The sequence below is a fragment of the Cebidichthys violaceus genome, unplaced genomic scaffold (assembly GCF_023349555.1).
Source record: "Cebidichthys violaceus isolate CVI_PGR_0920_01 unplaced genomic scaffold, fCebVio1.0.p SCAF_2, whole genome shotgun sequence".
Classification (NCBI taxonomy): Eukaryota; Metazoa; Chordata; class Actinopteri; order Perciformes; family Stichaeidae; genus Cebidichthys; species Cebidichthys violaceus.
Genome location: NW_027176372.1, coordinates 9,137,752 through 9,163,393, shown reverse-complemented (window position 1 = coordinate 9,163,393; position 25,642 = coordinate 9,137,752). Strand labels below are relative to the sequence as shown.

At 42.6% G+C, this 25,642-nt stretch overlaps 1 protein-coding gene across 1 annotated transcript in view; it reads right to left on the bottom strand.

Annotated features, from left to right (window-relative positions):
* aff2 (AF4/FMR2 family, member 2) overlaps positions 1–25,642 on the bottom strand; it is a 153,489-nt gene that overhangs the window by 55,865 nt on the left and 71,982 nt on the right. Inside the window, exons 5-9 of the mRNA XM_068714237.1 lie at positions 20,725–20,769; positions 16,748–16,834; positions 14,298–14,334; positions 12,000–12,060; positions 7,000–7,054 (exon numbers count right to left, since the gene is read on the bottom strand). Of these exons, the coding sequence (XP_068570338.1) occupies positions 7,000–7,054; positions 12,000–12,060; positions 14,298–14,334; positions 16,748–16,834; positions 20,725–20,769 (285 nt within the window). The remainder of the gene's footprint in view (positions 1–6,999; positions 7,055–11,999; positions 12,061–14,297; positions 14,335–16,747; positions 16,835–20,724; positions 20,770–25,642) is intronic.

Here is a 25,642-nt window from a genome sequence, read left to right as displayed (position 1 = left end):
GTTGCTTTCACCCCTTCCATTTACTGGGTGGCCTTTTGAACTCACTGATCGATGGCGTCCTGTACCTCGCACACACTCTTGTTTGCTGCAGTTTGTGCTGACCATCTGTTACGAGTCACCTCTGTTTCAAGGTCAATTAGTAGCCTCTGCACTTTGCTTTCTGTGTGGATACATTCTGCAGCAGACTGTGCTCTGTTTAATAGCAATAATAATGTTGTTTGTATCGCAGTTTTCAAGCTTAACAACAAGTGCTTTGCAGATTAAAAGATTTAATACAATTTAAATTAAAAAAAACAAATCATTGAGCACTGAGCGCATACATAAACAGAGGTGTGAGAGCGAGGTAAAAAACGTGAGAAATACGATCATACAAAGTCGGTGAAATGTAAGAAAAGGAAATATATATAGACTTATATAAACAAATAAGATGCAAATATAAGAGGTGATAGAATGAAAGAACAAACTATTGAACCGGTAAAAGTGAAAAATACAGCATATGGAAGTGCATACAAAAATATTCAAATGATGACACTAAAGCAAGCACAATTTAAAAATGTAATGACAATAACATTATAATAAAACACCATATAGTAGTACTATAGAGAGGAATATGAAGTGAGGTATTTTAGAATGTTTTGTTTTCGAAAATTGTCATTTCATCGTGACTGTGATCAAAAAATCAAATGCTCTGGCAAAAAAATAAAATCTGGTGTCTGTGGCCCGTATGAGTCTTCCACGAGCTGCTAGCTTAACACCTGTGAGCGCTAACAATAGCCGTGTGTGTGTGTTTACGTTCATCGTGATACTTTTGGGGGAAGCGGCTTTCGGAGGGAGGCCTGAATTGAAGGGCTGTCGGTGTTGATGACTTGGCAACTTTCTTGCAACTTTTATTGCTAGCGCTGCTAGCTACTCTCATTGGAAAGGAGTTGGCAACGGCGGAGTGGGTTTTTCGGTTGTTTAACTTATAGAATGTAGCGTTTCTCTAATGTTACCTACCCCCAGCTTTAAAAGTTGCAGTGGAGACAGAGTATCACGTGTGTTATCTCTCTCAACAAAATGAGGACCCACTCGTGAAAACAATGCTCCGTAGCACTACCAGTGGTCAAAAACTCCACCGCGATCCTTCAACTACATTCATGAAGAATACAGATACAACGCCAGCATTTGACAGTGGTGGTGTCCCCGCCTCACCTAAAGGAGGACGCTATTGCATTGTTATGAAATATAATAACAGTCTTACTAAGCTTTGGGGAACACGAGGTGAGTCTGTTGTTGAAGCCGCCATCTCCTCACTACTTTGATAACGAGATGAGATGCGTGAGGATCTGTCTTGATTCGGCTCAGCGGGGGGGTGATTGATTGATCGCGCGTTCGTGTCGCAGTGATTAATCAAAGCGGGCGCGAAGCGATGCCGGGAACTCGGGGGGAAAAAAACCCTATTAATGATGGCTGAACATGCTGACATGCATCGCCGTCACTGGGACACTTTGACGGAGCTGAGTCATCGTTAATGTCATGAGTAACACTTGGGCAATTCTTTACTATGACAAGTTAAAATGTTGCATGCACTTAGCCTCAGCTAACCAGTTTCCTTGGCAAACCCTGTATGCTATGATGTAAATCTCTCGAACCCATAGAAGCCGCTCAGCTAAATCTCCTTAAGTTTGATGTATTAGGTCACACAACAGTACATTCACTGCACAACAGCTCCTAAAACCTGTCTAAATATTATTGCAGTGAGCCAGTTGCGCTGCAAACATGACCACGCTCCCCTTGTGTGCCGGACATTTATTCTTTCACCAGCTGCGACTGTATTTTTATATGAAGACGGAGCTTTCTGAGCCTGACTTTGCTCCGGCCAAGGTGATCTGTCATCGGCGAGCTCGCGGAGAGAAAAGAGAAGAAACGCAGGGTGAGATAGAGAGACAAAAGGACGGCCCTGCAGCGGTAATTGGGTTGCTGTTTTTTTCCCCCGTCAGTTTCTAAAGTCATTAAGAACGTCGCTCTCTTCCCTGCCGTCTCTCGCTTCCTGTCCTCCTTTCCCCTCTCTCTGTCATCCCTCCTTCCTCTGCTCTTTCTTTCAATTCCCTCCCTCTCCTCCGTCTCCTCGCTCCGTGCCAAAAACATATTCATCATACTCCTCTGCTGCCCTCACAGCGTCGAGCCACAGCATACTAATGACAGTGTGCGTCTGTGTGTGTGTGTGTGTGTGTGTGTGTGTGTGTGTGTGTGTGTGTGTGTGAGAGAGAGAGACTGTCAGCACGTGTTTGTACTTATGAGTTTGCTGGCGTAAATGCGTGTGAGTATAAGTCGGCATGTGTACACTGTATGTGCTTGTGTGTGTGTGTATTTGATTAAGAGCGTGTGTGTGTTGTGTTGTACTTCAGGCTATAAAAGCTTGATAATACACCATGCACTCATTTGCTATAAGCCTGTTAACAGCATGCACAGAAAAATACCACTGACTTCATCTCTCTCTCTCTCTCTCTCTCTCTCTCTCTCTCTCTATTGCTCTCATTCCATCTCTTTGTCTCTCACTCTGTCTTCTTCTTCATCTCCGCCTCCTGTCTGCATTGTTACCAGTCCGTCTCGTCTCGCCTTTGTCTTTCTCTCTCCCTCTCTGTCCCGCCAACTTAATCATTTTCTCCTCTTCTTTTCTCTCTCACTCTTTCCTCTCTGTTTATGTTGATCAGTCCCTGTGTCTGTGTCGAGAGAGAGAGAGAGAGAGAGAGAGAGAGAGAGAGAGAGAGAGAGAGAGAGAGAGAGAGAGAGAGAGAGAGAGAGAGAGATTGACGACGAGATAAAAACACGGAGGGCCGATGTGCAGTGGGGACGTTTTGGGACACTTTCCCACAGGAGAAGCAGTGACACAAGTTCTAATCCGTGTCTCTGTCTTAATTATACCGTTATATCTTAGCATATTTTTTTTATACCAAACTCTTGTTTCTCTTCCTGTAAAACATTTATATATTTTTGAGGATTAATCTTGAACACCAGAGCACATAACTTATCCAAACATGTATGATTTCTGTGACCAGCTAACCCCGTACATTACATTACAGTCATTTAGCAGATGCTTTTATCCAAAGCGACTTACAAATCAGTAGCTATCTACACACCGTAGACGCAGCTACTGGAGCAATTTTGTTAAGTGTCTTGCTCAAGGACACATTGACATGAGACTAGCAGAGCAGGAACCGGGGATCGAACCACCGGCCCTCTGATTGAAAGGTGGCCCTGCTCTCCACTTATCCCCGTAGTCATCATAAATCTGTACTTGTGGGTTGTAGGAGCTAGCAGACTGAGGTCATAGTGGCATGTCTGTGAGTGGTTCTCCAGGCCAGTTTGAATCTTGTTTTAAAGGAGCAGTGTGTAGGAATCTAGTGGTGAGGTTGCAGATTGCATCCAACTGAATAACCCTCCGCTCTCCCCTCCTTTCCCGAGCGTGTCGGAGCACTACGGTTACAGTTTTATAGTTTGCCTTTGTTCTGTTTTTTGTCTCAGTTTACAAACTCTACCTAATTTTACAACTGCTCATGTTTGTTTCCCTGCCTGGAATTATTTTATGCTTTGTCTATGATCTGAGCAGTAACAGCGGTGAGTATTTTCTTTTTCTTTTCAAGTCACGGTGAAGCGAAAATAGAGTCTCATCTTCTGTAATTTGACGCTGTTCTGGATGAAAATGAATTTGTGGGAGGAGTTTAGATGCGAGAGAGATTTAACTGAATCCTTCAGAGCAGCGTCTAGGAGTCTGTCTGAGGTAAACTGCTGCATAGCCTCAACTACTGTAAGCTATTTTATTGATTTAGCTTTTAGCAAAATGGCTCTGAGTGAATTTGAGTTCCCTCTGGAACGTCTCATGCTTTTATTGTGAAAGGGAAGAACTAAGGAGTGGATTTGATTTTTTCTAATTTTGTCGAAGCGTAATATTCACAAAAATTCGTAATAGTTAATATTGAAATATATTTGCGTCCCAATTAATTCCCAAAATGTCCCCAATGTGTGGAGGTTTTAAGAGAGAAAAGAAGGATTTTGTTATAAAACACAGTTTTCATGTCACTGTGTGTTTAAGGAGGGATAAAGGAATTGTCATACACTGTTTCCTTTCCATCCGGTCTATTCATCCTAATACTAAGAGCAATCACATGTAACCTCTATGATTAAGGAAGCCCTCTGCTACAGTTCTGAATGCACTCCATCTGTAATTAACAGTTCCACTCTTAGCATGATTATAATAACTAAAACCACGATAACTGACCTGCTATCAGTTATAATTATAATATCTACCATCATTGTAATTATACAATTAGAAGGAGAGTTAAAGGGGGGATGAGAGGAATCGGTATCGTATCATTAACAGAAAATATCTCGCGGACTCTTTGATGAGCGCTGATATCCGTCCGCACAGTCGGGGAGAGGGCAGCAGCACGACCCCCACTGGCTGCTTTCAACTCATCTTTGGCATCATTAGAGCATGATGATGATGACGAGTGGAGAGAGGGCCACCGTGACAATTTCCAATACCTAAAGAAATCGAGACAAGAAGAGCAGGACAACTGCATCGCTCGTACGCAAAATGTGACAAACACAACCTCTGGCCAAAGGACATTGGACTGACGTGGGGGGGGACACCCCTTCTGGATGAAAAAACAACACGATGCATATTATCTCCAGACTTTATCAGTATCAGACGTAGACTGTATACAATAAGAGGAAGTTTGTGGACTGTCGTTTTGAAGCCTCAAGATCGGCATTTTGGCTGTCGCCATCTTGTTTTCTTTAACTCAGAGGTGACACTAGAGGGTGGAGCTAAGAACACCCAACGTTGATGAAGGGTAAGGGCAACCAAAGAGTTACAGTTAACTTTCATGAACTGAAAACACACTGTGTGAAAAGGTTAAAGTTCTAAAACGGAAACAAAGACAACTCCCACACTGGATCACTCAATCTGTCAATCACGAGGTAGCCCCGCCCTAAAGCATACCTTGCTTTAACATCTATTTTACTCTAAATGTAAGTTAGACTAAGTGTATAGTCTAAAAAATTTTTTAAAATACATATAGTTTTACTTTCTCTCAGTTTCTCACTTTACTTCATAATCTATTGTATAAGCTACATTTTAATCGATTGGAGTTAAACACACTAAGAGTTCATAGTGATTCTGGAGGCAAACTCCAAGCTCCGCACAAATTGCATCATCCTTCTAGGATTGAAATCAAATCAGTGGTGCACATTACCTCAGGTCAGGCTCGACTTTATGGGTGGGCCCCCCAGGAGGCCTGGCCCATGCACAGGGCTACTGTGCCCCCCCGATAACTAACGATTCTTAAATAAGCAGGGGGAGGCGTGAAGAAACAGCTTTCCCTCTCTCTCTCTCTCTCTCTCCCCCTCTCTCATTGACTTCACTTCCCTCGTCGTTTCCTAATACTGTCGACAGTTCTATTTACAACCACGAAAAGCGAGCAGGCGGAGATACCCGTCTGTCAATCGACCTCCACCGCTTCCTTTCCTTCAGCACTCTGGACAGCGCCGCCGTGACTTAAGCACCCGCCAAGACAAACAGCTCAACAGCTCGTATCGACCAATAACTTTAAATAATATATTTTAAAAGTCCATAAAAACAGCATCTAAATAGAGCTTGTTTATCTAAATAATTCCCCAGGGAAGATGCCCACAGAACCCCCCCTCCCCCCCTCTAGTAGGCTGCATTTCCACTGACCTGAATCTACTGTCAATAACTGAAGCGCATATGTCAACGTATAGATAGGATGTGTTTATAATTGTACAATCAGCCCGATCGATACGCTCACGCGCTCCGCCTATTGGGCCCGCTCACAGGAATCAGAGTTCCCTCCCCCGGATTTATGTCTGCCCCCGGCTCTGCCTCAGGGAATGAATATATTATGTATTAGAATAATGAACAATCACTGCTGTAAACAGCTATCTCTTTGCGACATTAACAAAGCAATTGCTTTGAAAATCACGACTGGAGGAGCTGTTCGGTGAATGTGAATCGTGTGGCACCGGTCAAGCTTTTAGAAAGTTTATAAAGCCTTTCTAAGTGGGTACATTGTACAATTACTCTGTACGAAAAGCTCATTTATGGGAAAGCATGGCTTTGATCGCTGCATATACACTCGGACCGGCTCGTGTAAACTCGCAGCCCGGTGACATGAATTGTTCCTGGAATTGATGGGTAGTTTAAAGGTACTTGTAAGAAAGAGGAGTTCAAGCTGTTACAGTCTAAATCTTATGATTGTTTTTACTATTCCTTCCACATATTTACTTTTTCACCCATTAGGTTGCAGCTGTGTAGGTGAGGCTTGGGGGGCCCTGGTGATGTGAAGGTTATGGTACTCGCTACTCTCAGATTCAAAGCTTGCTTGTGACCCACTTTTCTTATACGAGGGGAGAGATTACTAAATGATTTATTGGTTATTGTGTCTTTTTGTAACATATTCACGTTCTAGGTGTTGACCCTTGACCCCTATTGAGTCACAAAGGTTGGAGACATGCTTTAACTTGAATTACAGTGGGCTGAAAGTTACCTTGAGCAGGTTGAGTCATTTAATGCTCATGATGCGGTTGTAAACCCATATTTGGGCACATTCAGAATTCAGCTCTTATTTGTAACAGATTTCTTTTTTTCTCTCTTTTCATTCAGTCTTGTTCAGGAAAAAAAAAAATTCAATAAATCCATCCATATTTTCTGCTAATAGGAGACTTAATAAAGTCCAATATAGAAAGAGATGAATGGAAGTAGGAAAATACAAAGTTTTTTGACCTGTGACTGAAAGGGTGAAACACCCAACGGTGCTCGGATGCATGGATCGACTGATGCGAGGGCTGAGCTGATTCCTGGACGGATGAACGAGTCAGTAAATGTCACGCATACGAAGATGAACTTAATGTAATGGATGTGAACGCATGAGCGGCCGGAGGACAGACGGATGGAAAAGATGGATGATCCGCACGGAGGAATGAAAGAGCGGCGCTCACCTGCTGTTCGGCCTCTTCCTCGTCGCTGCTGATCTTCAGGTCGTCCTCCAACATCCTGCGAGGAGACAAAAGGGACACGTGTCATTGCAGCCCTGACCCCCCCCTGCTTGTGTGAGGTCGGATATGGAGTAAACGGGTTAATTGCGCTGCTTCATGCTGGGGAATGAGGAAGTGGACAGTGTGGACGCTAAATAAAAAAACTACCAGATGTTCAGCTTTTTGGAGCTCGGAGAGGAAAGCCAGATTGTTTTTTCACCTGGAAACTTTCTGTCTGACAACCGCTGACTGACGGCCAAGAATTCCTTGGAAACAAGGAGGATGTTCTCCGCTGAGATCTGTCCCTCGGGATCGTACACGTTCTAATAAGATAAAGGAGACGCTTATTGCCTTGTTTTCCTTTATTTGTCACAGATGAAATTCTAACAATATAGACGGACGCGGGCTATGAAACAGATATACAAGACACAGTCGATAACATGACCCCCCCCTCTGAGCATCACCTGCTCCGTACCGCACAAATTATTCAGTATTTATGTGCTGTGCATTGGCAAGTTCCCATGTTTTATTGCTTTATATAAACCTTCCACACAAACTACTGTTATTTTTAAGCTGGCACTGCTATTGTTATGACAGGAGAATCCCCTAAAGGGATTTTTTACTGCCTCACGAACCACTCTTGTCAGTGCTTGCGCCGCTAAAAAAAAAAAAAAAAAAAAAACCACACTCCCCAGTGTTGTGGTGTTTTCAGAGGGGACCGTACGAGTCGTGAATAACTGAGGCACAATAAGAAAAAGCTTTGCAGATAAGGGGCACGGTGCAGCACGCGGGCGATGATAGATACGTTTGAATGAATGAATAATGGATTCGTGTTTTATTTCATAAGAAGGGACAGATGGAGAGAGGGAGATAGTGAGTGAGATGGAGATGATAATGACGGAGAGGCGAAGGGAGAGGGAGACTGAATATATAGAGAGAGAGAGAGAGGAAGCATGGAGGGGGGAGAGGAATAAAACGTGCGAGAGAGAGAGAGAGAGAGAGAGAGAGAGAGAGAGAGAGAGAGAGAGAGAGAGAGAGAAGAGTGGAAGCATGAGGACGGACGCAGTCGGGTATAAATGAGTTATGGACTAAAGCATCCGTGACATGCAGAGCTCGGAAAGCACAGCATCACATTTCTACAAGGCTCTTAATTGCCTTCATAAAATGGAGTCTTTATTTCTTAAAGTAAAAGCGCTAGTAGAGCCCCATTACTTATTGAAGTTTGTCTTAGAGGATGTTAAAGGGACGCTTTGGACTTTTTGAAGTGGGGTTATATGAGGTACTTCTCCATAGTCAAGGTACTTTGATTGAGTTTTTGGAGATACAGACAGGAGAACCAGCACAGGAGTAAAACAATGTTCTGACGGGGAACTGAAGCTTCAACCGTCATGTGTGCTCTCATCAAAGCCACCAGACTACTTTGACATAAACAGTAAATATTATCAGCGCCAAGAGGATCATGGGATCACTCGCATCTGTGAGTGAGTGAGTGAGTGAGTGTGCGCCTCTGTGTCTGTCCACGGCTAATCTCACATTCTGCAGCGGTAAACCGCATAATATTTTGGGTGGCCAGTTTTGAGCGCATGCTCAAGGACCTCTCGTGGTTGCGGTGGCTCACACTCTCTCAAAACACCTTTTAGCTCCTGTTTTTTTTACTGCCAGTGACTGCCTGACTCCTCACTAACTACCCCACCCCCCCCGGCCGGAGAGCATCGCCAGCCTCGAGTCTCTACTCTGCAGCAAGGGACCCAGTGGAGGAAAACAATTTGCTCACTTCTGTTGTTTTGGACATGTGTTTGGCTAACGGCTACCAGCTAACGGCACAGCTAACTCTCTCTTTTTATTGGGCATCAACCTCACGTTTACATGCGTATTATAAAACAACAACAACTTGAAGCCTAAATGAAAGCTTCAAGCTAGGGTTACGACTGTTAGAGGGAACTGAGACCCATGCCTGCACAGAGAGGTGCACTCATCAGCATAAATTAAAATGATCTGCTGGGTAAGAAGTCGAGTGAAAAACACGTCTAGACGGGGGGGTAGTATTCATTCAATCAAACATTACAGCAGCAGTTGTCGCAGACACACCTGGCGGAGATCTACACTCTACTTAGTGCACATTTCTAATTTTACTAGTTTCTAGGTTTTGTCAACATTTTCTGGTGACTTTGAAGCAAGCATAGACGGATGTAACGGCTTTGATTCCCCGTCAGAAAGGGTTGGCTCTTCTCACTCATACTGTGCCTTATTATTGAAGGAAAAGTCAGATTTCTGAATTGTAAAAAGATCTATCCCTGTTAACACCCGAATGAGAAAATGGCCCACCAGAAGTGTTTTCATTTCATTCATGGTTTACCGACAAGAAGTGCATTCACACTCAAACTTGTACCATTAAAGTGCAACACCGTCACAGTGACAGTGTCCTCCACCGGTCAGGTGTTACACAAAACGCTGCAGACTGAGCAAACATGAAAGCCGGTTGGTCGAGACACGAGTCTAGCACACTTCTTCCGCTCTGTCGTCTTAACGTCATGTGATCAGATCAGAGCGTAACCAAACTCCTGAAGCTGGAAGGTGCAGTACTCTCTGCTCTGAAGACGAAAAATGTGTCTGCTGCTAATGTGGCATTAATGTACAAAGCCTATTTGCGGGGATTACTGTAGGACGTAATGGTCGGACATTGTAAACATTGGACGAAGAATATAGCAATTAGCCTCAACAGCACAATTACTCTTGAATAAGACAAGCTCGGCCTATTCATTACCCCCAACATTTTACGCTGTTGAGCTTCACAGTAAAAAGCAGTGAATTGCTTAATGGCCGCAGTAAACTAGGCATTGTTTTTAACCAATAACAATTATTTCACCCTAATAAACAAAGCAGCATTTATGCTCGAATACAAGATGGGGAAAAAGTCACACCTCAGGGCAAACAATAGTAATCAAAAGAAACAGGCTTATCGGCTGTGGAAGCAAAGTAGCGTAATAAGCCACAGAAAGCACTACGGCTCCAGCAGACATCATCCTAATGGAGATATAATTAACTATGTAACTACATACCCAAAGAGGAGGAAATGAGAGTTTACACGCTGACCTACTGCTGAATTACTGCTAACTACAGACTGCACTCACTTTTCCTTAACTTGCAGGGTTTTTGCATCATCTTTCGGCCATCAAGTCCTTTTCATTTCCACAAGCCTCTTTTTGACATCACGCTTGCCACAATTTTCTCTCTCTCTTTTTTTTTTTTTTTTAATTAGCTTTCATCAAATGCATAAATAATGCATCGCACAGAGCACTCGAAAACTCATTTGATATGACAGTGGAAAGAGCAAAGATCCTCTTCCGCGGATGAAGAACGAAATTAAACAAGAAGAAGCAAAACAATTTGAAAGGGAAGCGAAAAACGAATAGGTGGATTTAGGTAATACTCAGATACTACAAATAGAAAGATTTTCTCTGGTTTGGTTGTTTTTAGTGGCAAACTATCAACGCAATTTCGCTGGCTTAAATGACAGCTGTCGCTAGCTGATATTATAAAGCTGAAGCAGGCTAGCTAATTAAGCTAATGTTAGCAGCACGGTTGCAAACACTGGCTCTGGCTGATTTTTTTAATGTTTCCAGCAGACTTGAATCTTGTAAAATGTGTCCTAAACATGCCCATGATGGCTTAATTCTTGTTATACCAAAGGAATGAGGCCGAGGCTCAACAGTTTATCCTAGAAGAACTTGTCCATGCATTTATCTTCAGTAGACTCAACTACTGTAATGGTGTTTACAGGTTTTTGGCTAACAGGATGCTAACTCATGAAACATGTTGGGCTGGGGTTCCTGGAGTGCAAACTTCACATTCACTTGATGAAAAAATTATTTACCCCATTTTTTTCAGAATTAACGAGATCACAATCTCAGAATTATGAGACAGGTAAAAGAAAAACTGCTCGGTTTTTCTGATTTTTAAGAAACTGCAAGATCTGACGAGATCAAATGCGCTTCAGCAACTGAAGCGCATTTGATCAGAATGGGCTTTATATCTGCAAACTCACAACAATACCCTCTATATAGCTTGAGTTCCAGCTCTCAAGTAAATGAGAGCTTCTCATCGAGACATCTCGTTAATTCAGAGAAACAGAGCACATTCTATTTTTTTCATGAAAATGTAATTATGAGATAATAATCTTGTTACTTTTTGAATTTTTTTCTCAAGTGAACGCATTATGCATCTGTACAAACTTCCCCAAATTGAATCCAAATCACAACAGAGCTGCTTACATCAGGAGAATTGGGAGAACAATACACAGCAGTTTTTATTATGAATATTATTTTGTGTAACCCATGACCCCTCGGAATGTAGTGGGCTAGTAATGCTCCTCAGTCTAGGAAGTCAAAATGTGTCTGCTTATTTCTGTTAAGCAGTTAGCTAGTCAGCTGGACATGCTAACAATTGGAGCTAACGTTTGAGCAGATAAAGACACCATTCCTTTGCTATTTGTGTTCCTCATTTTGTAAAGGCTAAACGTAGATACAGTCTCTAAGCTATGATTGGAAATCACTGTTCGGGAGGGAAAGGGTTTAGCAAACGGTCAATTTCCAAAACAAAATTGTTGAGCGTCTGTGGTCAGGTGCAGGATAAATGGGGGTCGCGAGGCGGATTTACAAGCCGACTCCAATCTGACCCTGCCATGAATCCAGCTGCACGGTGAAGTAAAGAGGGCTGCAGCCTGAGATGTTGCAATATGCTCCCAGCCCGCCTTAAATTAATGTAGCTGCACTTTCCCGCTCTGATCCACACAATCTCTCTTCTTTTTTTTTTTACTCCCCCTCCTGCCAGCAGCGAATTTCATCCAAGAGTCAAGCTTAATTTTACCTCGAGGCAAACGCAGTAGCGGCGGGTCACAACTCCTCTGTTTACGTATATGTGTGTGTGTGTGTGTGTGTGTGTGTGTTAGAGAGGGAGATACTCACGACTTCTGTGGTGCAGTCGGTGGTTTCGCAGCAGGCTTGTTAGCTGATACAGTGCATCGCTCTGCAACAGAAGACATTCAAGTATCACTGTTTTGCTCGGTTTGTGTGCGTGTTGATTAGTTTTTGACAAGGAGCCAGACTCAAATCACTGTAGCTGTTTGTTACTAGTGTCACACTGGAAAAACAAAAAAACACTCCGCTGCGGTGTTATTCAATTAGAGAGTGTGTGTGTGTGTGTGTGTGTGTGTGTGTGTGTGTGTGTGTTTTTGCTTTGCTTAGCTTTGGTAGGTTTTGGTGGGTAAAAATAAAATCCAAACTGAAATGCGGTGCCTGACAAAAACACAAGGTGATGATGTATTTTTCCAAATGGATATACAGACTTTTCAGAGCAGAACCCCGTTCGCCGTATTTTACATTCTAGTCAGTTGTGTTTTCTTCCGTTCATATATCAGAGAGGGAAAGAAACCCGCCAGTGGGGAGATATTTCAGCTTTATATACATCACAAAGATCTCAAAACACAACAAGACGGGGGTTAACACAAGAGCAGCGGTTCAGAGGAGCTTTTGATGATCCGATGTCTGGGAGTCAGAGCCACTGTAATGAATGATATGATGAGATATGATACCATGAGACAAAAGAGATTCCATCAGCTGATTGAGATTTTGCTACACATTTGTATATGTATGTTAAAGTAGCTAACCCTTCAACAGCTCGTGTTGTATTAGAGAATTGTAGGCAATGTTGGAAATCAATAAACAGATATAAGGCACTATTGGATATATAGTTGCATCAATGTGATGAATTATAATAATCTGTCAGGTATTTAAAGCTACTAGTCCCGCTGGAGTCTGAGCAGGAGGGTTTTCTTCTGGTGACCCTGCATGATTTTGTCTGAATTCGCACAGAATCCGACCCGCTGGCACCGATGACTAGCATCGAGAATAAGTATGTGGAAACAGCCAATCTTCTCGCTGGTGGTCTTGTTTACTTGAGTAGGTCATAGAGAGGCATCAGTATTACACTGAGACTGTTAAACCGGTTAAAGGTTCCTCACAGTAAGCTTAAAGGGTAACTCCACTAAACTAAATCTCCACACTCCCAGTTTGTAACATAGGCCGTCACCAAGCCCATGTTTTTTTTTCTCAACTTTACTTGAGGTTCATTAGCTACCTCTTTTTCTTGTTATCTGGACTTGGGGACATTACATTATTAACAAACAGTCTACTTTGTAACAAAAGTCCCTAGATTGTAGCGACGTAAAGCAGCAGTGTGAAATGGTACGTGTCCATTTAGCAGCCAGCGAGACGCTCATATTGTGTTTACACATGATCTGTATCTAGATACATTATCTGAACAATATAACAGCCTTTGCCTCTACATCTGCTCTTAATTAATGTTCTCATTATCTCAATTTGTACCTGCACTGTGATCAGATGTCAAAGTGTCAATGAATTAAGCAGCGCCGGTGGTCCCTGGTCAAGAGAAGCACAGGCTCCTCTCATTTTTAAAATCACTTTCTGATAACAACGCATTTGCACCTTACATTACTGCGATGAGTCGTTTTAGTTATCTAGATATAGATCATGTGTTAACAGCCATGTTACCATTCATCTGTCACACGATTGTAAGTAATCCTTTGAAATATCTTAAAACCATCAACTGGTTTGGAGCGAATAAACATCTAGGTGAGATTGGATTATTTTGTCTTTCTACAATATAACGAGATATATATATATATATATATATATATATATATATATATATATATATCATTATTGCAGTGTAAAACTTAACATGTGCTGCGAGAGAACATTCCCCACATCTAAGTCAATACTGTGAGTTCAAACAGCAGCGCCTGATGAGCGCTCACCACTTAGGTGTGAGCCTGGAAATAAATGATCCAAATATGTAATTGTCCATGAATGGCAGCACATCACAGTATTAAACACCGACTGATAAAGTCTCAGTTCCTGCGGGGTGAGCGTCCTCGCTGCGTTTTACAAAACATGGACTCCACAATCAATCACACCAATTGAGCCGGTGCGTGTAAAAGCCGTGTTTGTGTGATTACTAGTTGGGATGAACACGGGGAGATAAAAGCGAAGGTTTTTTGCTCCTGTGGCTATGAATTCATTCCAACATCAAGATGCTTTTTCTTCTTCTTCTTCTCCCGTTTCTTCTGGGTGGTGTTGCCTTTACGGCCCCTCCACTGTTAATTACCATAGAGCCAGAGTGTGTGTGTGTGTGTGTGTGTGTGTGTGTGTGTGTGAGTGTGTGTGGATGCTGGGAAAACTTACTCTGGGTGTTGTAGCCTGAGGTCACATGCTGTGACTCCTAGAGAGAGAGAGAGAGAGAGAGAGAGAGAGAGAGAGAGAGAGAGAGAGAGAGAGAGAGAGGAGCCAGAGGGCGATGAGTTGAATGAATAAACCAACAGATGTCATTATTGATTTCACAGCAGTACAATGGTGCCATTACAGGATTCAGATCCTCTCGTCTCCCCGCGTCGGCGCTCCGCCTCGCTCCCAGAAACCTCTCTGGCAGGGTTAGCGTGACGCTGGGGGGCTGAGAAGTTTTTTTTTTCCTAATTCATTAACTAGCAGGCTCCGATTTACTGCCGCTGTGTTTACGTCGCCGTTCCTCTTGACGACAACCACTGACGTGACGTTTTGCATATTGAAAAAATGATTCATGACAGCATTCGGCGGCGGGAAAACACCTGCTGTTTCAGTCAGAACATTACTGCCATTTGCGAGATAAATGTTGACCATAACGTTTATGTTGTTTTGTTAATGTGACATATACTCCCACTATTTACGTTACGAGGCGCCGTAAAGCGTTCTTTGTGCGGAGCGGGAGAAACGTCTATCGTCTGAGGCAATTCTTTAGTCCCTGCTTTTATTCTGCCTCCGTCTTTGTTGATTACTGTTGTCGTGTTTCGGCACTTCACGTCTCAAACATCACCCGTCAAACAAACGGTGTGGATGAAGAGACGTTCTTTTTCTTTGAGTGTTCGGGCCCGGTTGTTATCACCGTTTAAGTTGAGAACACCTATTTTTCTGTTTTTCATGACCAGTAAATCATCTGTTGCATGCCATCAGGGTTTGTTTTTTCTCAGGAAACAGCAACAAGAAACCACATGGAGGATGCGGTTGTAGCTTATTAGCTGAGTTTCACCATCCACTTTAATTAAAACTGCTTAAACTGCTGCAAATTTTTGGAATAACGTGTGTGAGCTTATCGGCCCGTTAGCGGCCGAGCAAACAAGCTCGCTGATTTTTTTCCCCCTCTTGGGGAAGCTATCGTGACTAACTAGCATTACCATGTTCCGATTAACATGTTAGCAGTTGGCTCACTGAAGATCCCTGCGAACAGTCACTGGTTACACTCGTCTTTTCAATGAGACTTTTGTCATGCTTTTGTCACGCATTAACTGTCGGGTGTGTTCGCTCCGAGATCCGATCTCGCTCTCGTTTGGACCTGATCAGCCAGACCACATGCCGAGGTGGGCTGAGCGTTGAGATCGGATGTCACTGAGGTGTTTACGGCATGTGAGCACAATCCGGACAATTTATCTAACATAGGTCGCCATCATCTTCACCCCAAATGGAAGTTTTCTTTTGTCAAAGAGAAGAAAGGGGGAAGAGAGGAGGAGAACCGGGACTGGAGCTCAGACCTGCAATCTGATACAAATGTATTTTTTAAAGCTTTTAAATAACAATAACAACCTTTATAATGTGTTGCTATGTTGTAATGAATGCTTTACTAATACCTGTTTAATAATCATGTACTTATGCTTTGTAGATCTGTTATAAGCACTAAATTAAAAAAAACTTTTGGGTTGCCAGGTTGTGAATAATCGGTCTGGCTGGTGAGTTTAAGATATTAACAGGGTCATTAATGCGTGTAAATACTTTGTAAAAGTAAAAGTCTGCTGTTAAATACAGTGAATGAACACTAACAAGTCACTAATAATAAGAGACACAAGTTTCTTACTTATCAGTGATCTCACAGCCAAAGTCAGTATGTCATCTGTAAATTGTAGGCATACACAAAATGTTAATACGTTGTTAAATGTTAATATGTTTGATTTATTAATGAATGGACTTTGGGGCAATTTACAGCACCGGCTGATCATAAAAGACAAATCAAGTGTCCTGTTCGAGGACAAACCTGGCAACCCAAAGTGTGTCCTTATTAATGTTAATGGCTTGCAACCGACTATAAATCATTAGATTCATCAACTATAACAACTTTTAAATAATTTATAAAGAGTGCCTTGTTTTAAAGTGACACCCAAACATCTGATGTGCACACATGAACATCTGCAGCTCTCACACTTCTGCAGAGGAGAAGCGGCCCTCCTCACGGCTCCGGACACGCAGCGAGGAGCTGGATTAGACGCGCAGTACTTCATTAACGTTGTAATTTCATCGGCTGTCACTTGCGCCGCCGCGCAGGATGAGGCAACGGTAATCGGATTCCATCGCAGCGATCGCCACCGCGGTGAATTTATGAATCGGATCTAATTGGCAGACTCTGTGACAGACCGTTAGTTAGTTTAACGGCGAGCCGCCGATGAGCGTGGGAGTTTAAGTGGAGCTTTCTCAACACTTTTGCATCTTCTTATTCCAACTCACTGACAAACAAAGGAAAAGGACACTTAAGAAAGCATACATTACCAGGCTTGTATTCCAAAATCAATTTGCACTATTGAGCCTGAAGGAGAGGTGAGAGAGCTCGCACTAACCTTGCTCGGGATGGGGAACTTGGTCTGATCGGCCTTCCCAGGCGTGTGTATGGCTGTGAGGGGGGGAGGCCAGGAATGGGTCATCTCCTACAACACACACACACACACACATTTGTACCACGTTATTTACTACACATAATTTATGATAATTAAGCATTTTCTGGCACTAGTCCAGAACTGTATGTGGAAGGCACCCGGTGAATAACAACGATGACTGAAGTTGAGCAAATTTGAGCGAAGGGACCCACTTGAGGCAGCAGAGTCAGCGTTCCATCACCCCCCCCCCATCAGACTTTAATAGAACATATGGTACACACTGAGGGGGGAGCATGGGGAGTCGGTAGCACACAAGGGGGGGGGATCAGCATGCTGAGAGCGAGCTGACTTGCAGAGTTGTCGAATTAACCCAAAAAAAAAAGAAAAAAGAAAAGCTGACTCCAGTTGGTTGCATTACAGCTAAGAGCCACAGCAGCAGGATCCCGTTTCAATTATTCTAATCGCACCGTCTACTCGGTTCAATTCCAAGTCTCAATGTGTAGAAGCTTCAATTAGTGAACAAGATAAGCGCATGTGCATGAGCGTGGCTGTTTCTTTCTTTCTCACAAACAGCGGGACGATGCTTTGGGGAAATCTGCTCCCGAAGCAAAGCCTGCTAATTCATTCACACTTTTTGCAGACTCTTGTTTGCATTTGCGGCCTTTTTCAGGACATCAGAGTCCCACCTGTTGATGCATTCTGCTTCACACGTCTGAACAGACGACTGCAGTGCAGCGGCGGCTCACTGGGTCAGAGTACTCCAAAGGTCACGGACATCACAATCTACCAAAGTGCGTCTGCCCCCCCGATGACTCATGTTCCTCAGATGACTCAGATGTTTTTGTGTGTGTGTGTAAGTGAGCCGTGTAGATCCTGAGTGTGAGTCCATGTGCATGTGTGTTGTTTTCCTGAGATCCCAACGCACTCTGTCCTGACGACACGGTGCGTTGCCAGGCAACTCCTCTCTGACATCATCGTGTGCCTCCTAGAAGAGTTCCTCCTGACCGCACTCCTGATAGTGTGTGTGTGTGTCTGAATGTGTGTGTGTTTATGAATGTGTTACTACTGCCATTGTGTGTGACCCACACCGTCACCATGGTTTCCCAGTTATTATCTGCTAAGTCGTGTTATTCGTGATCTATCTATTACACCTTAATGCACGATGTACATTCACCTCCAGAGTCTGCCGGGTGTGTGAGCAGATGTTCTCTCTCTCTGCTGTCTTCACACTACGGATCTATTTTTTCACCCAAGCAGCCCTCGTGTCTGAACGTGACATTCACTTGTGAATGTATATTAATGGCTTCTGACAACATCCTTGAAAGTCATATTCAATGATGCTTTTCATCTGTTAGAAAATAACAGAAATACATCGTTCATTGAAGCCATAAGCTGTAAAAAAAACAAAAAAAACATCATTGTCGGCTTTTTCTCCTTCCAAAGGTCTTCGAACACATCATGTGTGACGAATGCCTCCGTCAGAAAAGGCGACCAAGTCAAAGCATAACATTTTGATATTTCATCAAAAACACTTTATTCTACATGTTTCCTGTAAACAACATTAAAGCCAAGACTGACTGGCCTGAGACCAGCAGACACGTGACAAAAACTCAGAGAAACGTGGACTAAACTGCCGGCTGCTGAACACAGAGCAGAGAGGAGAAGTTTAGAGTAGAGGTTGTACAATTTTTTGTTAAATAGATTATCAAAGAAATTCAACTTGTGTTTTTATGATTCAACTTGTGTTTTTTATGGCATAGACAAGGGTCTAATACTGCACCAAAGACATGTTTGAGTTCTCTCTACTTCTAGCCACGATGGGGCCGTTTCCTTGAAGTTGCAGTGAAAAACGAGACCACAGAGAGAAAAATGTGACCCGAAAGGCTTCCAGCTCACATTGGAACTAGATACAGACGTGAAGCAACCAAAACGCAAATTATCAGCGGACATTCTATCCTAAAAAAACAGTCATGTTGTAGTTTACATCCATATCTGTCCAAAATGTTATCACTTACAACACTGCGAATATTGTCATAACTAGCATATGAATTCTTGAGTTACGAGTAGAAGCAACACAATTCTAATCTGTTTAACCTTGCAGTGCAGCTGGACGTTTGTGCTCAAATTTGAAGAAATTTCCTCCAGGCGTTCCAAAGATATTGAGACAGACAACCCCATAACAGAACACCTCCAGCCCGGCTGTCTGGCACGGAGGCATACACAGTTTGTGGATTACAGATGAACCAATGTAGACAAGGGTTAAACTGACACCAAGCCAGTCTGCACATTTATGTAATCTCGTAAGATGTAGTGTTGGTGAGACACATGGATAAATCCAGTTGTTTGGAGGAGATGTTTTCACAACAACATACACAGATATTAGAGATGAATTATGAGCTGATTGCACTAGCTCTAATAAATACATCATTAAAACTACTAATGTCAAGATTTATTTTAATCAATAAACACACATCTTTTATTTCCTTATCATATGAATTTTTATGAAGAAAATAACCCACTATAGATGACTTTAACAAAGTAAAAGGATAACGTTTAGGATTGTTGGTGGTTTACAGACTTCAGTGTGGTTGAAATGATTTTTGGGACAGTTGCAAAAAAAATTAAATTGTCTGGATCCTTGTAGACCAGCTGCTACAATCAAACAACAAAGGGATCTGTATCCGTCAATATGGACCATCAATGATCGCAATTATTATCGGCAGCACGTGATCAGTGATCTCTAAAAGTTATATTTGCTCCTTTTTCCTTTTGTGCTGATCCGATCCGAACCGTGACTTTTATGATTGGTTGCACCACTAGTATGAGACATAAGGTAGAAGAGGAAGATAATTTGATGATGCTACTTGTGTATAGTCACCATACCATATGCTAAAATATAAGCAGGGGTAAATCCATCTATGGGAGACGGAGAAATGATTTCTTCTATCGTGTCATAAGGTGGTCCAAACGCCGCAGGAAGTCTTTCAAAGGCTTGAAGTCCGTTTAAGCAGCTTCTGTACACAATATCTCTGACACGCACTGTTACCTTGAATAGTGAAAACCTCCAAAACAACAATGTTTCTGTGACAACCCACTTGTAGCTGTGCCTTCGCAGGAACGGGGAGAAAAAAATAAAAATAAAAAAAGACCGCAGGCCTCCGCTCCGATTCACCTCACATTCTGAACTCCCCCGATCTTTCCATTTGACACGGCTAAAAAAACAACAACAAAAAACTCACACCATGAATTCAATGGCGCACCGATATTATTGACAAAGGCTTTTCATGCGGCTCACAGAGCAGTATCTGTCACACAGCCTGTTGGCCAGCATATTGATTTGTGAAAGGGAGAGAGAGCGTTGAATGACAGAGAGAAAAAGAAGAGGGGAAGACAGACGTGGAGGGTGAGGGAGGGAGAGAGTGAGGGATGTGATAAAAGGAGATGGAGACTAATACGGAGCGGAAAGACAGAGATAACTTGACATGAAGCAGTCAGAGAAGGTCTTTAAGAGGTTTGTGGGGAAACATCTCTGTTTTGACATCGCCCTGAAGGAACACAGTAACAACACAGCTCCTTCTTGTGGAAGGAAATGTGTTGCTTTTGATGACATGCAGATAGGAAAAGAGAGAGAAAGGCAGGTGAAAGGGGGGCAGAGGAGAAAAGTGTGGAAAAAAAGACTCCTGCATGAAGTCATCCTGCAAAAACAAAAAAACCTTGTATAATCATTGACCTGAGCCAACAGATCCCTTTCTTTTCTCTCCACTGTCCTTCCCTCCTAAAATCAGACTCTCTGGAAGGAGACAAAGGTCTTTGTGAGCAAACAGAAAACAGCTGATAATCAGTGCAATTACCCCGTCTGTGTGTATGTGTGTGTGTGTGTGTGTGTGTGTGTGTGTGTGTGTGTGTGTGTGTGTGTGTGTGTGTGTGCCCGACCAACATACCCGCAAAATCTCCTCAACACAGCTGGAGTCATTTGGTAGGCTGACCTGGAGAAAACAAAGGAGAGAGAGAGACTGACGTCAACGCTACTTATAGCACCATGACATTACATGTAGAACAGAGAGTTAGAAGCAATGAAAGAGTAAAGCACATTCATCCACACCACAGTCGTGATTGACTATGTTCTCCGCCTAGTTGTAGGTACAAGTGTGTGTGTGTGTGTGTGTGTGTGTGTGTGTGTGTGTGTGTGTGTGTGTGTGTGTGTGTGTGTGTGTGTGTGAAGAGGGGGGCTGGATTAGCAATAGGCATAGGGGAGGTATGGCGGGAAAACGTTCAGTTAATTAACACCTGAAAGAACCGTTTGGAGCCTTCAAACGTGACACTAAAGCTCAGTTTGTGTTACACTATATATTAAAATATTCATTTTTTTTTCATTGTGCTCTGTACTTTCAGCAGCGAGTGACAGATAAAATGGGGGGGTAATGTTGTTAAGGGGACTAAACTAAACTAAACTAATGTAACCTAGCTAGTTCATAAGGTGCTCTTTGGCCTTGAAAATGACAACTGGCTACACCTGCAGGCTACGCAGCGAGCTAGTTAGCAGGGCAGGCTAGCGAACGCATTTAGAGCACATAAACACACCATTGAATCCTTTCCTTACAATTATGCTGATATGCTTTTAAGAATTTTCTTTTTAAAAATAAAAACCACACTCCAAACTCTATCCACCTCAGTAGAATTGTGTTTACTACAGCCCAACGCACGATGAAATATAGTGGAATTATATTTATCCTCCTCACTGTGATTTATAAACACTGGTTTGTACATGTGGGCAGAGTAAAGTAATAGAGGGACATTTAGAAAGCTGAGATATTTCAGTTTTCAAATAAAAAAAATAAAAAAGCCATAAAGTGCCTGCGGTTTGGCCTGAGTCGTGTTAACCACGGGGACCATTTCAGCCCCACGATTCATGGGACCGACTTGAGTTTTATTTCAGGGTAGAAGAAGAAGAAGAAGAAGAAGAAGAAGAAGAAGAAGAAGAAGGAGGGTGCTTGAGCTTTAATAACTACTCTGCCTGAATGTACAGTTCAGCGCTAATCCCATGTAAACAGGAGCGATCCGGTCTGAACACTGAAGTGACACCAGATGCCAACAACACAGTGTTAAAACGCTCGTGAAAGGTGTGCCCAAAAATAAAATATCAATGCCAAACAATGAAAGTTAGATGGTCAAATAATAACAAATTAAAACTGTTTTTCTGCAGCTGGAAGTCTTTGCTGTGTCGGCTCAGCCAAAGGGTTTATTTGCTTCTAATGCAAACTACAGAGTTGTTTCTTCTATTTAGTCCAAACAAACCAAAAGTTACTGCTGCTGCTGGGAAACACATGACTCTGAGACCTAAAAACCTGAGAGAAACATGAACACGAGTCCATTGCCAAATTATCGCTTCCAAAAAAGTAATTGAAAGCAAAATAAAGCAACTGGCTGGGCTTTAGATCAATGCAACAAACAGGCTCATTAAAGAAGAAGAGCGGGACTGAGGAACAGCTGGGAGGACGGCAGAGAGACTCATGTCGGACATGATTACAGCACCGTGACCTCTGTCGCACACCATTATTAATAGCACCAACATGAACACAGGAACAGTTTATTAACCATGATGAGGATGACATCATCTCCAGCCTTAAATCACTGACCGTTAACCTAACAAAGCAATAAAAGTGATTCTAGCTGGATTGTGTATGTGTGTGTGTGTGTGTGTGTGTGTGTGTGTGTGTGTGTGTGTGGTAACAGAGTCTAAACTGCTTGAGCTCAACAACAAAACTTCCATCTGTTTTCTAGACATGAGCTGTGCCTCCACACAGGCTCATTACTCTCTACATCAACATTGTATTAATGAGGCCGTGAGTCAACAGGAAACCACAGTGGGAGGACGAAGACGTGTGCTATCCAGAGAAATGTTTTGAGCTGCTTTCGACCCAAAACGTAAAAAGGTGCTCAATCACGTTGAAGCTACAACCCACGGTTCGTGGTCCAGTAAACACAAAGATGGCCGAAGCTCTTGGCGAGCGCCCTTTATCGCCAACCCAACCACTCGCTCCCGGTGAGAAACCACGTTCAGAGGCAAAGAAAAGACGCGATATGAAAAGGAAAAAAAACAAAAGCAAACATTGGCGAGACTTTCCACCGCTGGAGACGGCTCTGGGCGAGTAAAGAGGTGAGGTTTGACGCTGAATCAATCGACTGTCTGCAATACATAATACTCTCACTTCAGCTCTGTTTTGCTCTCTTTCAATGTTTAACAGATTATCTATAGTATATGTTCATGAACATACCTACACACTCTCTGAATCATTTTGTTGAACTTGAACTACTCAGGTTGAGTGAGTTGATCAAGACAATCTGTTAGTTAATGATAAACTGTTCGTTTGTGATAATCTGTTAGTTTAAGATTATCTGTTAGTTAATGATAATCTGTTAGTTAATGATAATCTGTTAGTTCAAGGTAATCTGTTAGTTAATTATGATCTGTTAGTTCATGATAATCTGTTAGTTAATTATGATCTGTTAGTTCATGATAATCTGTTAGTTCATGGTAATCTGTTAGTTCAAAATGATCTTTGCTTTGTCTGTAGATGTTGAACAGATCTTGAATGTATTGTTAGTTCAAGATAATCTGTTGAACATCTACAGACAAAGGAAAACCACTACGTTGTTGAAGTGTTACAAATACTACAAACTATTTGTAGACGGTCAATCCAAAAAGAGTGTTCTCGCTGTATTTGATGGACGTAAAAATTAAAGAACATTTAAATGTGATTTCCCACTCTTGTCTCTTTTTGTGTTTTCAGGCTCGCTGAGTCGGTCTATTTCCGTCCATACATCTGTCTCTTCCCGCCTCACTATAACCGTCGCTGTCCATCACGGTTGTTCTTAGTTCACTGGAGCACGACGAAGATACAACCAGGCTTTGGTGTTTGACTCCTGTTTGCAGTACGGACCTCTGAACCAGACGGCACACTGTGAGCATTATAATAAACGTCGCACCACTTTTCCACAGATAGAAGTCTACTCTGAGCTCGGTGAATACAAACCGTCTTTAATGGCTTTTAATAGACACGTGACTCCTACGTGTATGTGTGTGTGTGCGTTAGTGTGTCTAACTGTGAGATCACGGTTAATGTCAAGGACTAAGAGATGGAGAGAATATGAAATTTTAAAAAAAGAAAAAAAGAAAGATGAGTGAGAGCCGGAGAGAAAGTCTGCAGGAGGAGAGAGGACAGAATTCAGAGAGAAAATAGATACCAAAGAAAAATGAGACGGAGAAAGGGGAAGAGGGGGGGGGGGGGTATAGCCGAGGCAATTACTGAGGCAGAAATCCTTTCTCTCTGAAATTGCTGCTCAGATAGATAGACGTCTACACACATGAACGCACCGGCTCTCTCTCTCACACACACACACACACACACACACACACACACACACACACACACACACACACACACACACACACACACACACACACACACACACACACACACACACACCTGAAGGCAGGCACACTCATAGACAGGTACATGTGGACACTGTTTCACACACAGCGCTGCTGCAACTAACCCACTTCCATTATTGATTAATACGCTGATTGCTTTCTTAATTAATCGATTGTTCTGCCCGCAAACATTGGAAGAAAATCCTGATGAAAACAATCGAGAAGCTGAGACGAGAGAATATTTGCCATTTTTGCTTCAATAACGACAGAAACGATTAATCAAATACAAAATGTTTTTTATTTAATTTAAATTTTTCTGCTGATTGGCTGGCGCACACACACACACACACACACACACACATACACACATACACACACACACACACACACACACACACACACACACACACACACACACACACACACACACACAGTATTGCTAACTTTGCATGTTGGTAAAGCTCTCTCTTGTAACTGTGTGTCATGCAAATAACATAACTTCACAAATGATGGACATTCTCCTGAAACATGTAGCTCTTAAGTCATCGTCTGATGAATAATAAAACATGAGATGGAACTCTTCATTCTCCACTAAGGTCACTTTTACACCCGTGGGTCGGTTTAATTGGTTCAGAGCAAAGAAAAGAAAAAAAATGTGTTTCCTTTTTGGCTCTAGTCTGATTCGTGTTTAGCGGTGTTCATTTCATTAACAAAAACTATGACTTAATATGTTGCTTTACAACTCTTTAAAAAAATAGAAGGTATAAAACACTACATGCTAGACATGCTAGTCTAGGTTGACGGACATGCTAGTCTATGCTGACGGACATGCTAGTCTATGCCGACTGACATGCTAGTCTATGTCGACGGACATGCTAGTCTATGTCGACTGACATGCTAGTCTATGCCGACTGACATGCTAGTCTATGTCGACGGACATGCTAGTCTATGTCGAGGAACATGCTAGTCTATGTCGAGGAACATGCTAGTCTATGTCGACGGACATGCTAGTCTATGTCGAGGAACATGCTAGTCTATGTCGACGGACATGCTAGTCTATGTCGACGGACATGCTAGTCTATGTCGAGGAACATGCTAGTCTATGTCGAGGAACATGCTAGTCTATGTCGACGGACATGCTAGTCTATGTCGAGGAACATGCTAGTCTATGTCGAGGAACATGCTAGTCTATGTCGAGGAACATGCTAGTCTATGCTGACGGACATGCTAGTCTATGCCGACTGACATGCTAGTCTATGTCGACGGACATGCTAGTCTATGTCGACTGACATGCTAGTCTATGCCGACTGACATGCTAGTCTATGTCGACGGACATGCTAGTCTATGTCGAGGAACATGCTAGTCTATGTCGAGGAACATGCTAGTCTATGTCGACGGACATGCTAGTCTATGTCGAGGAACATGCT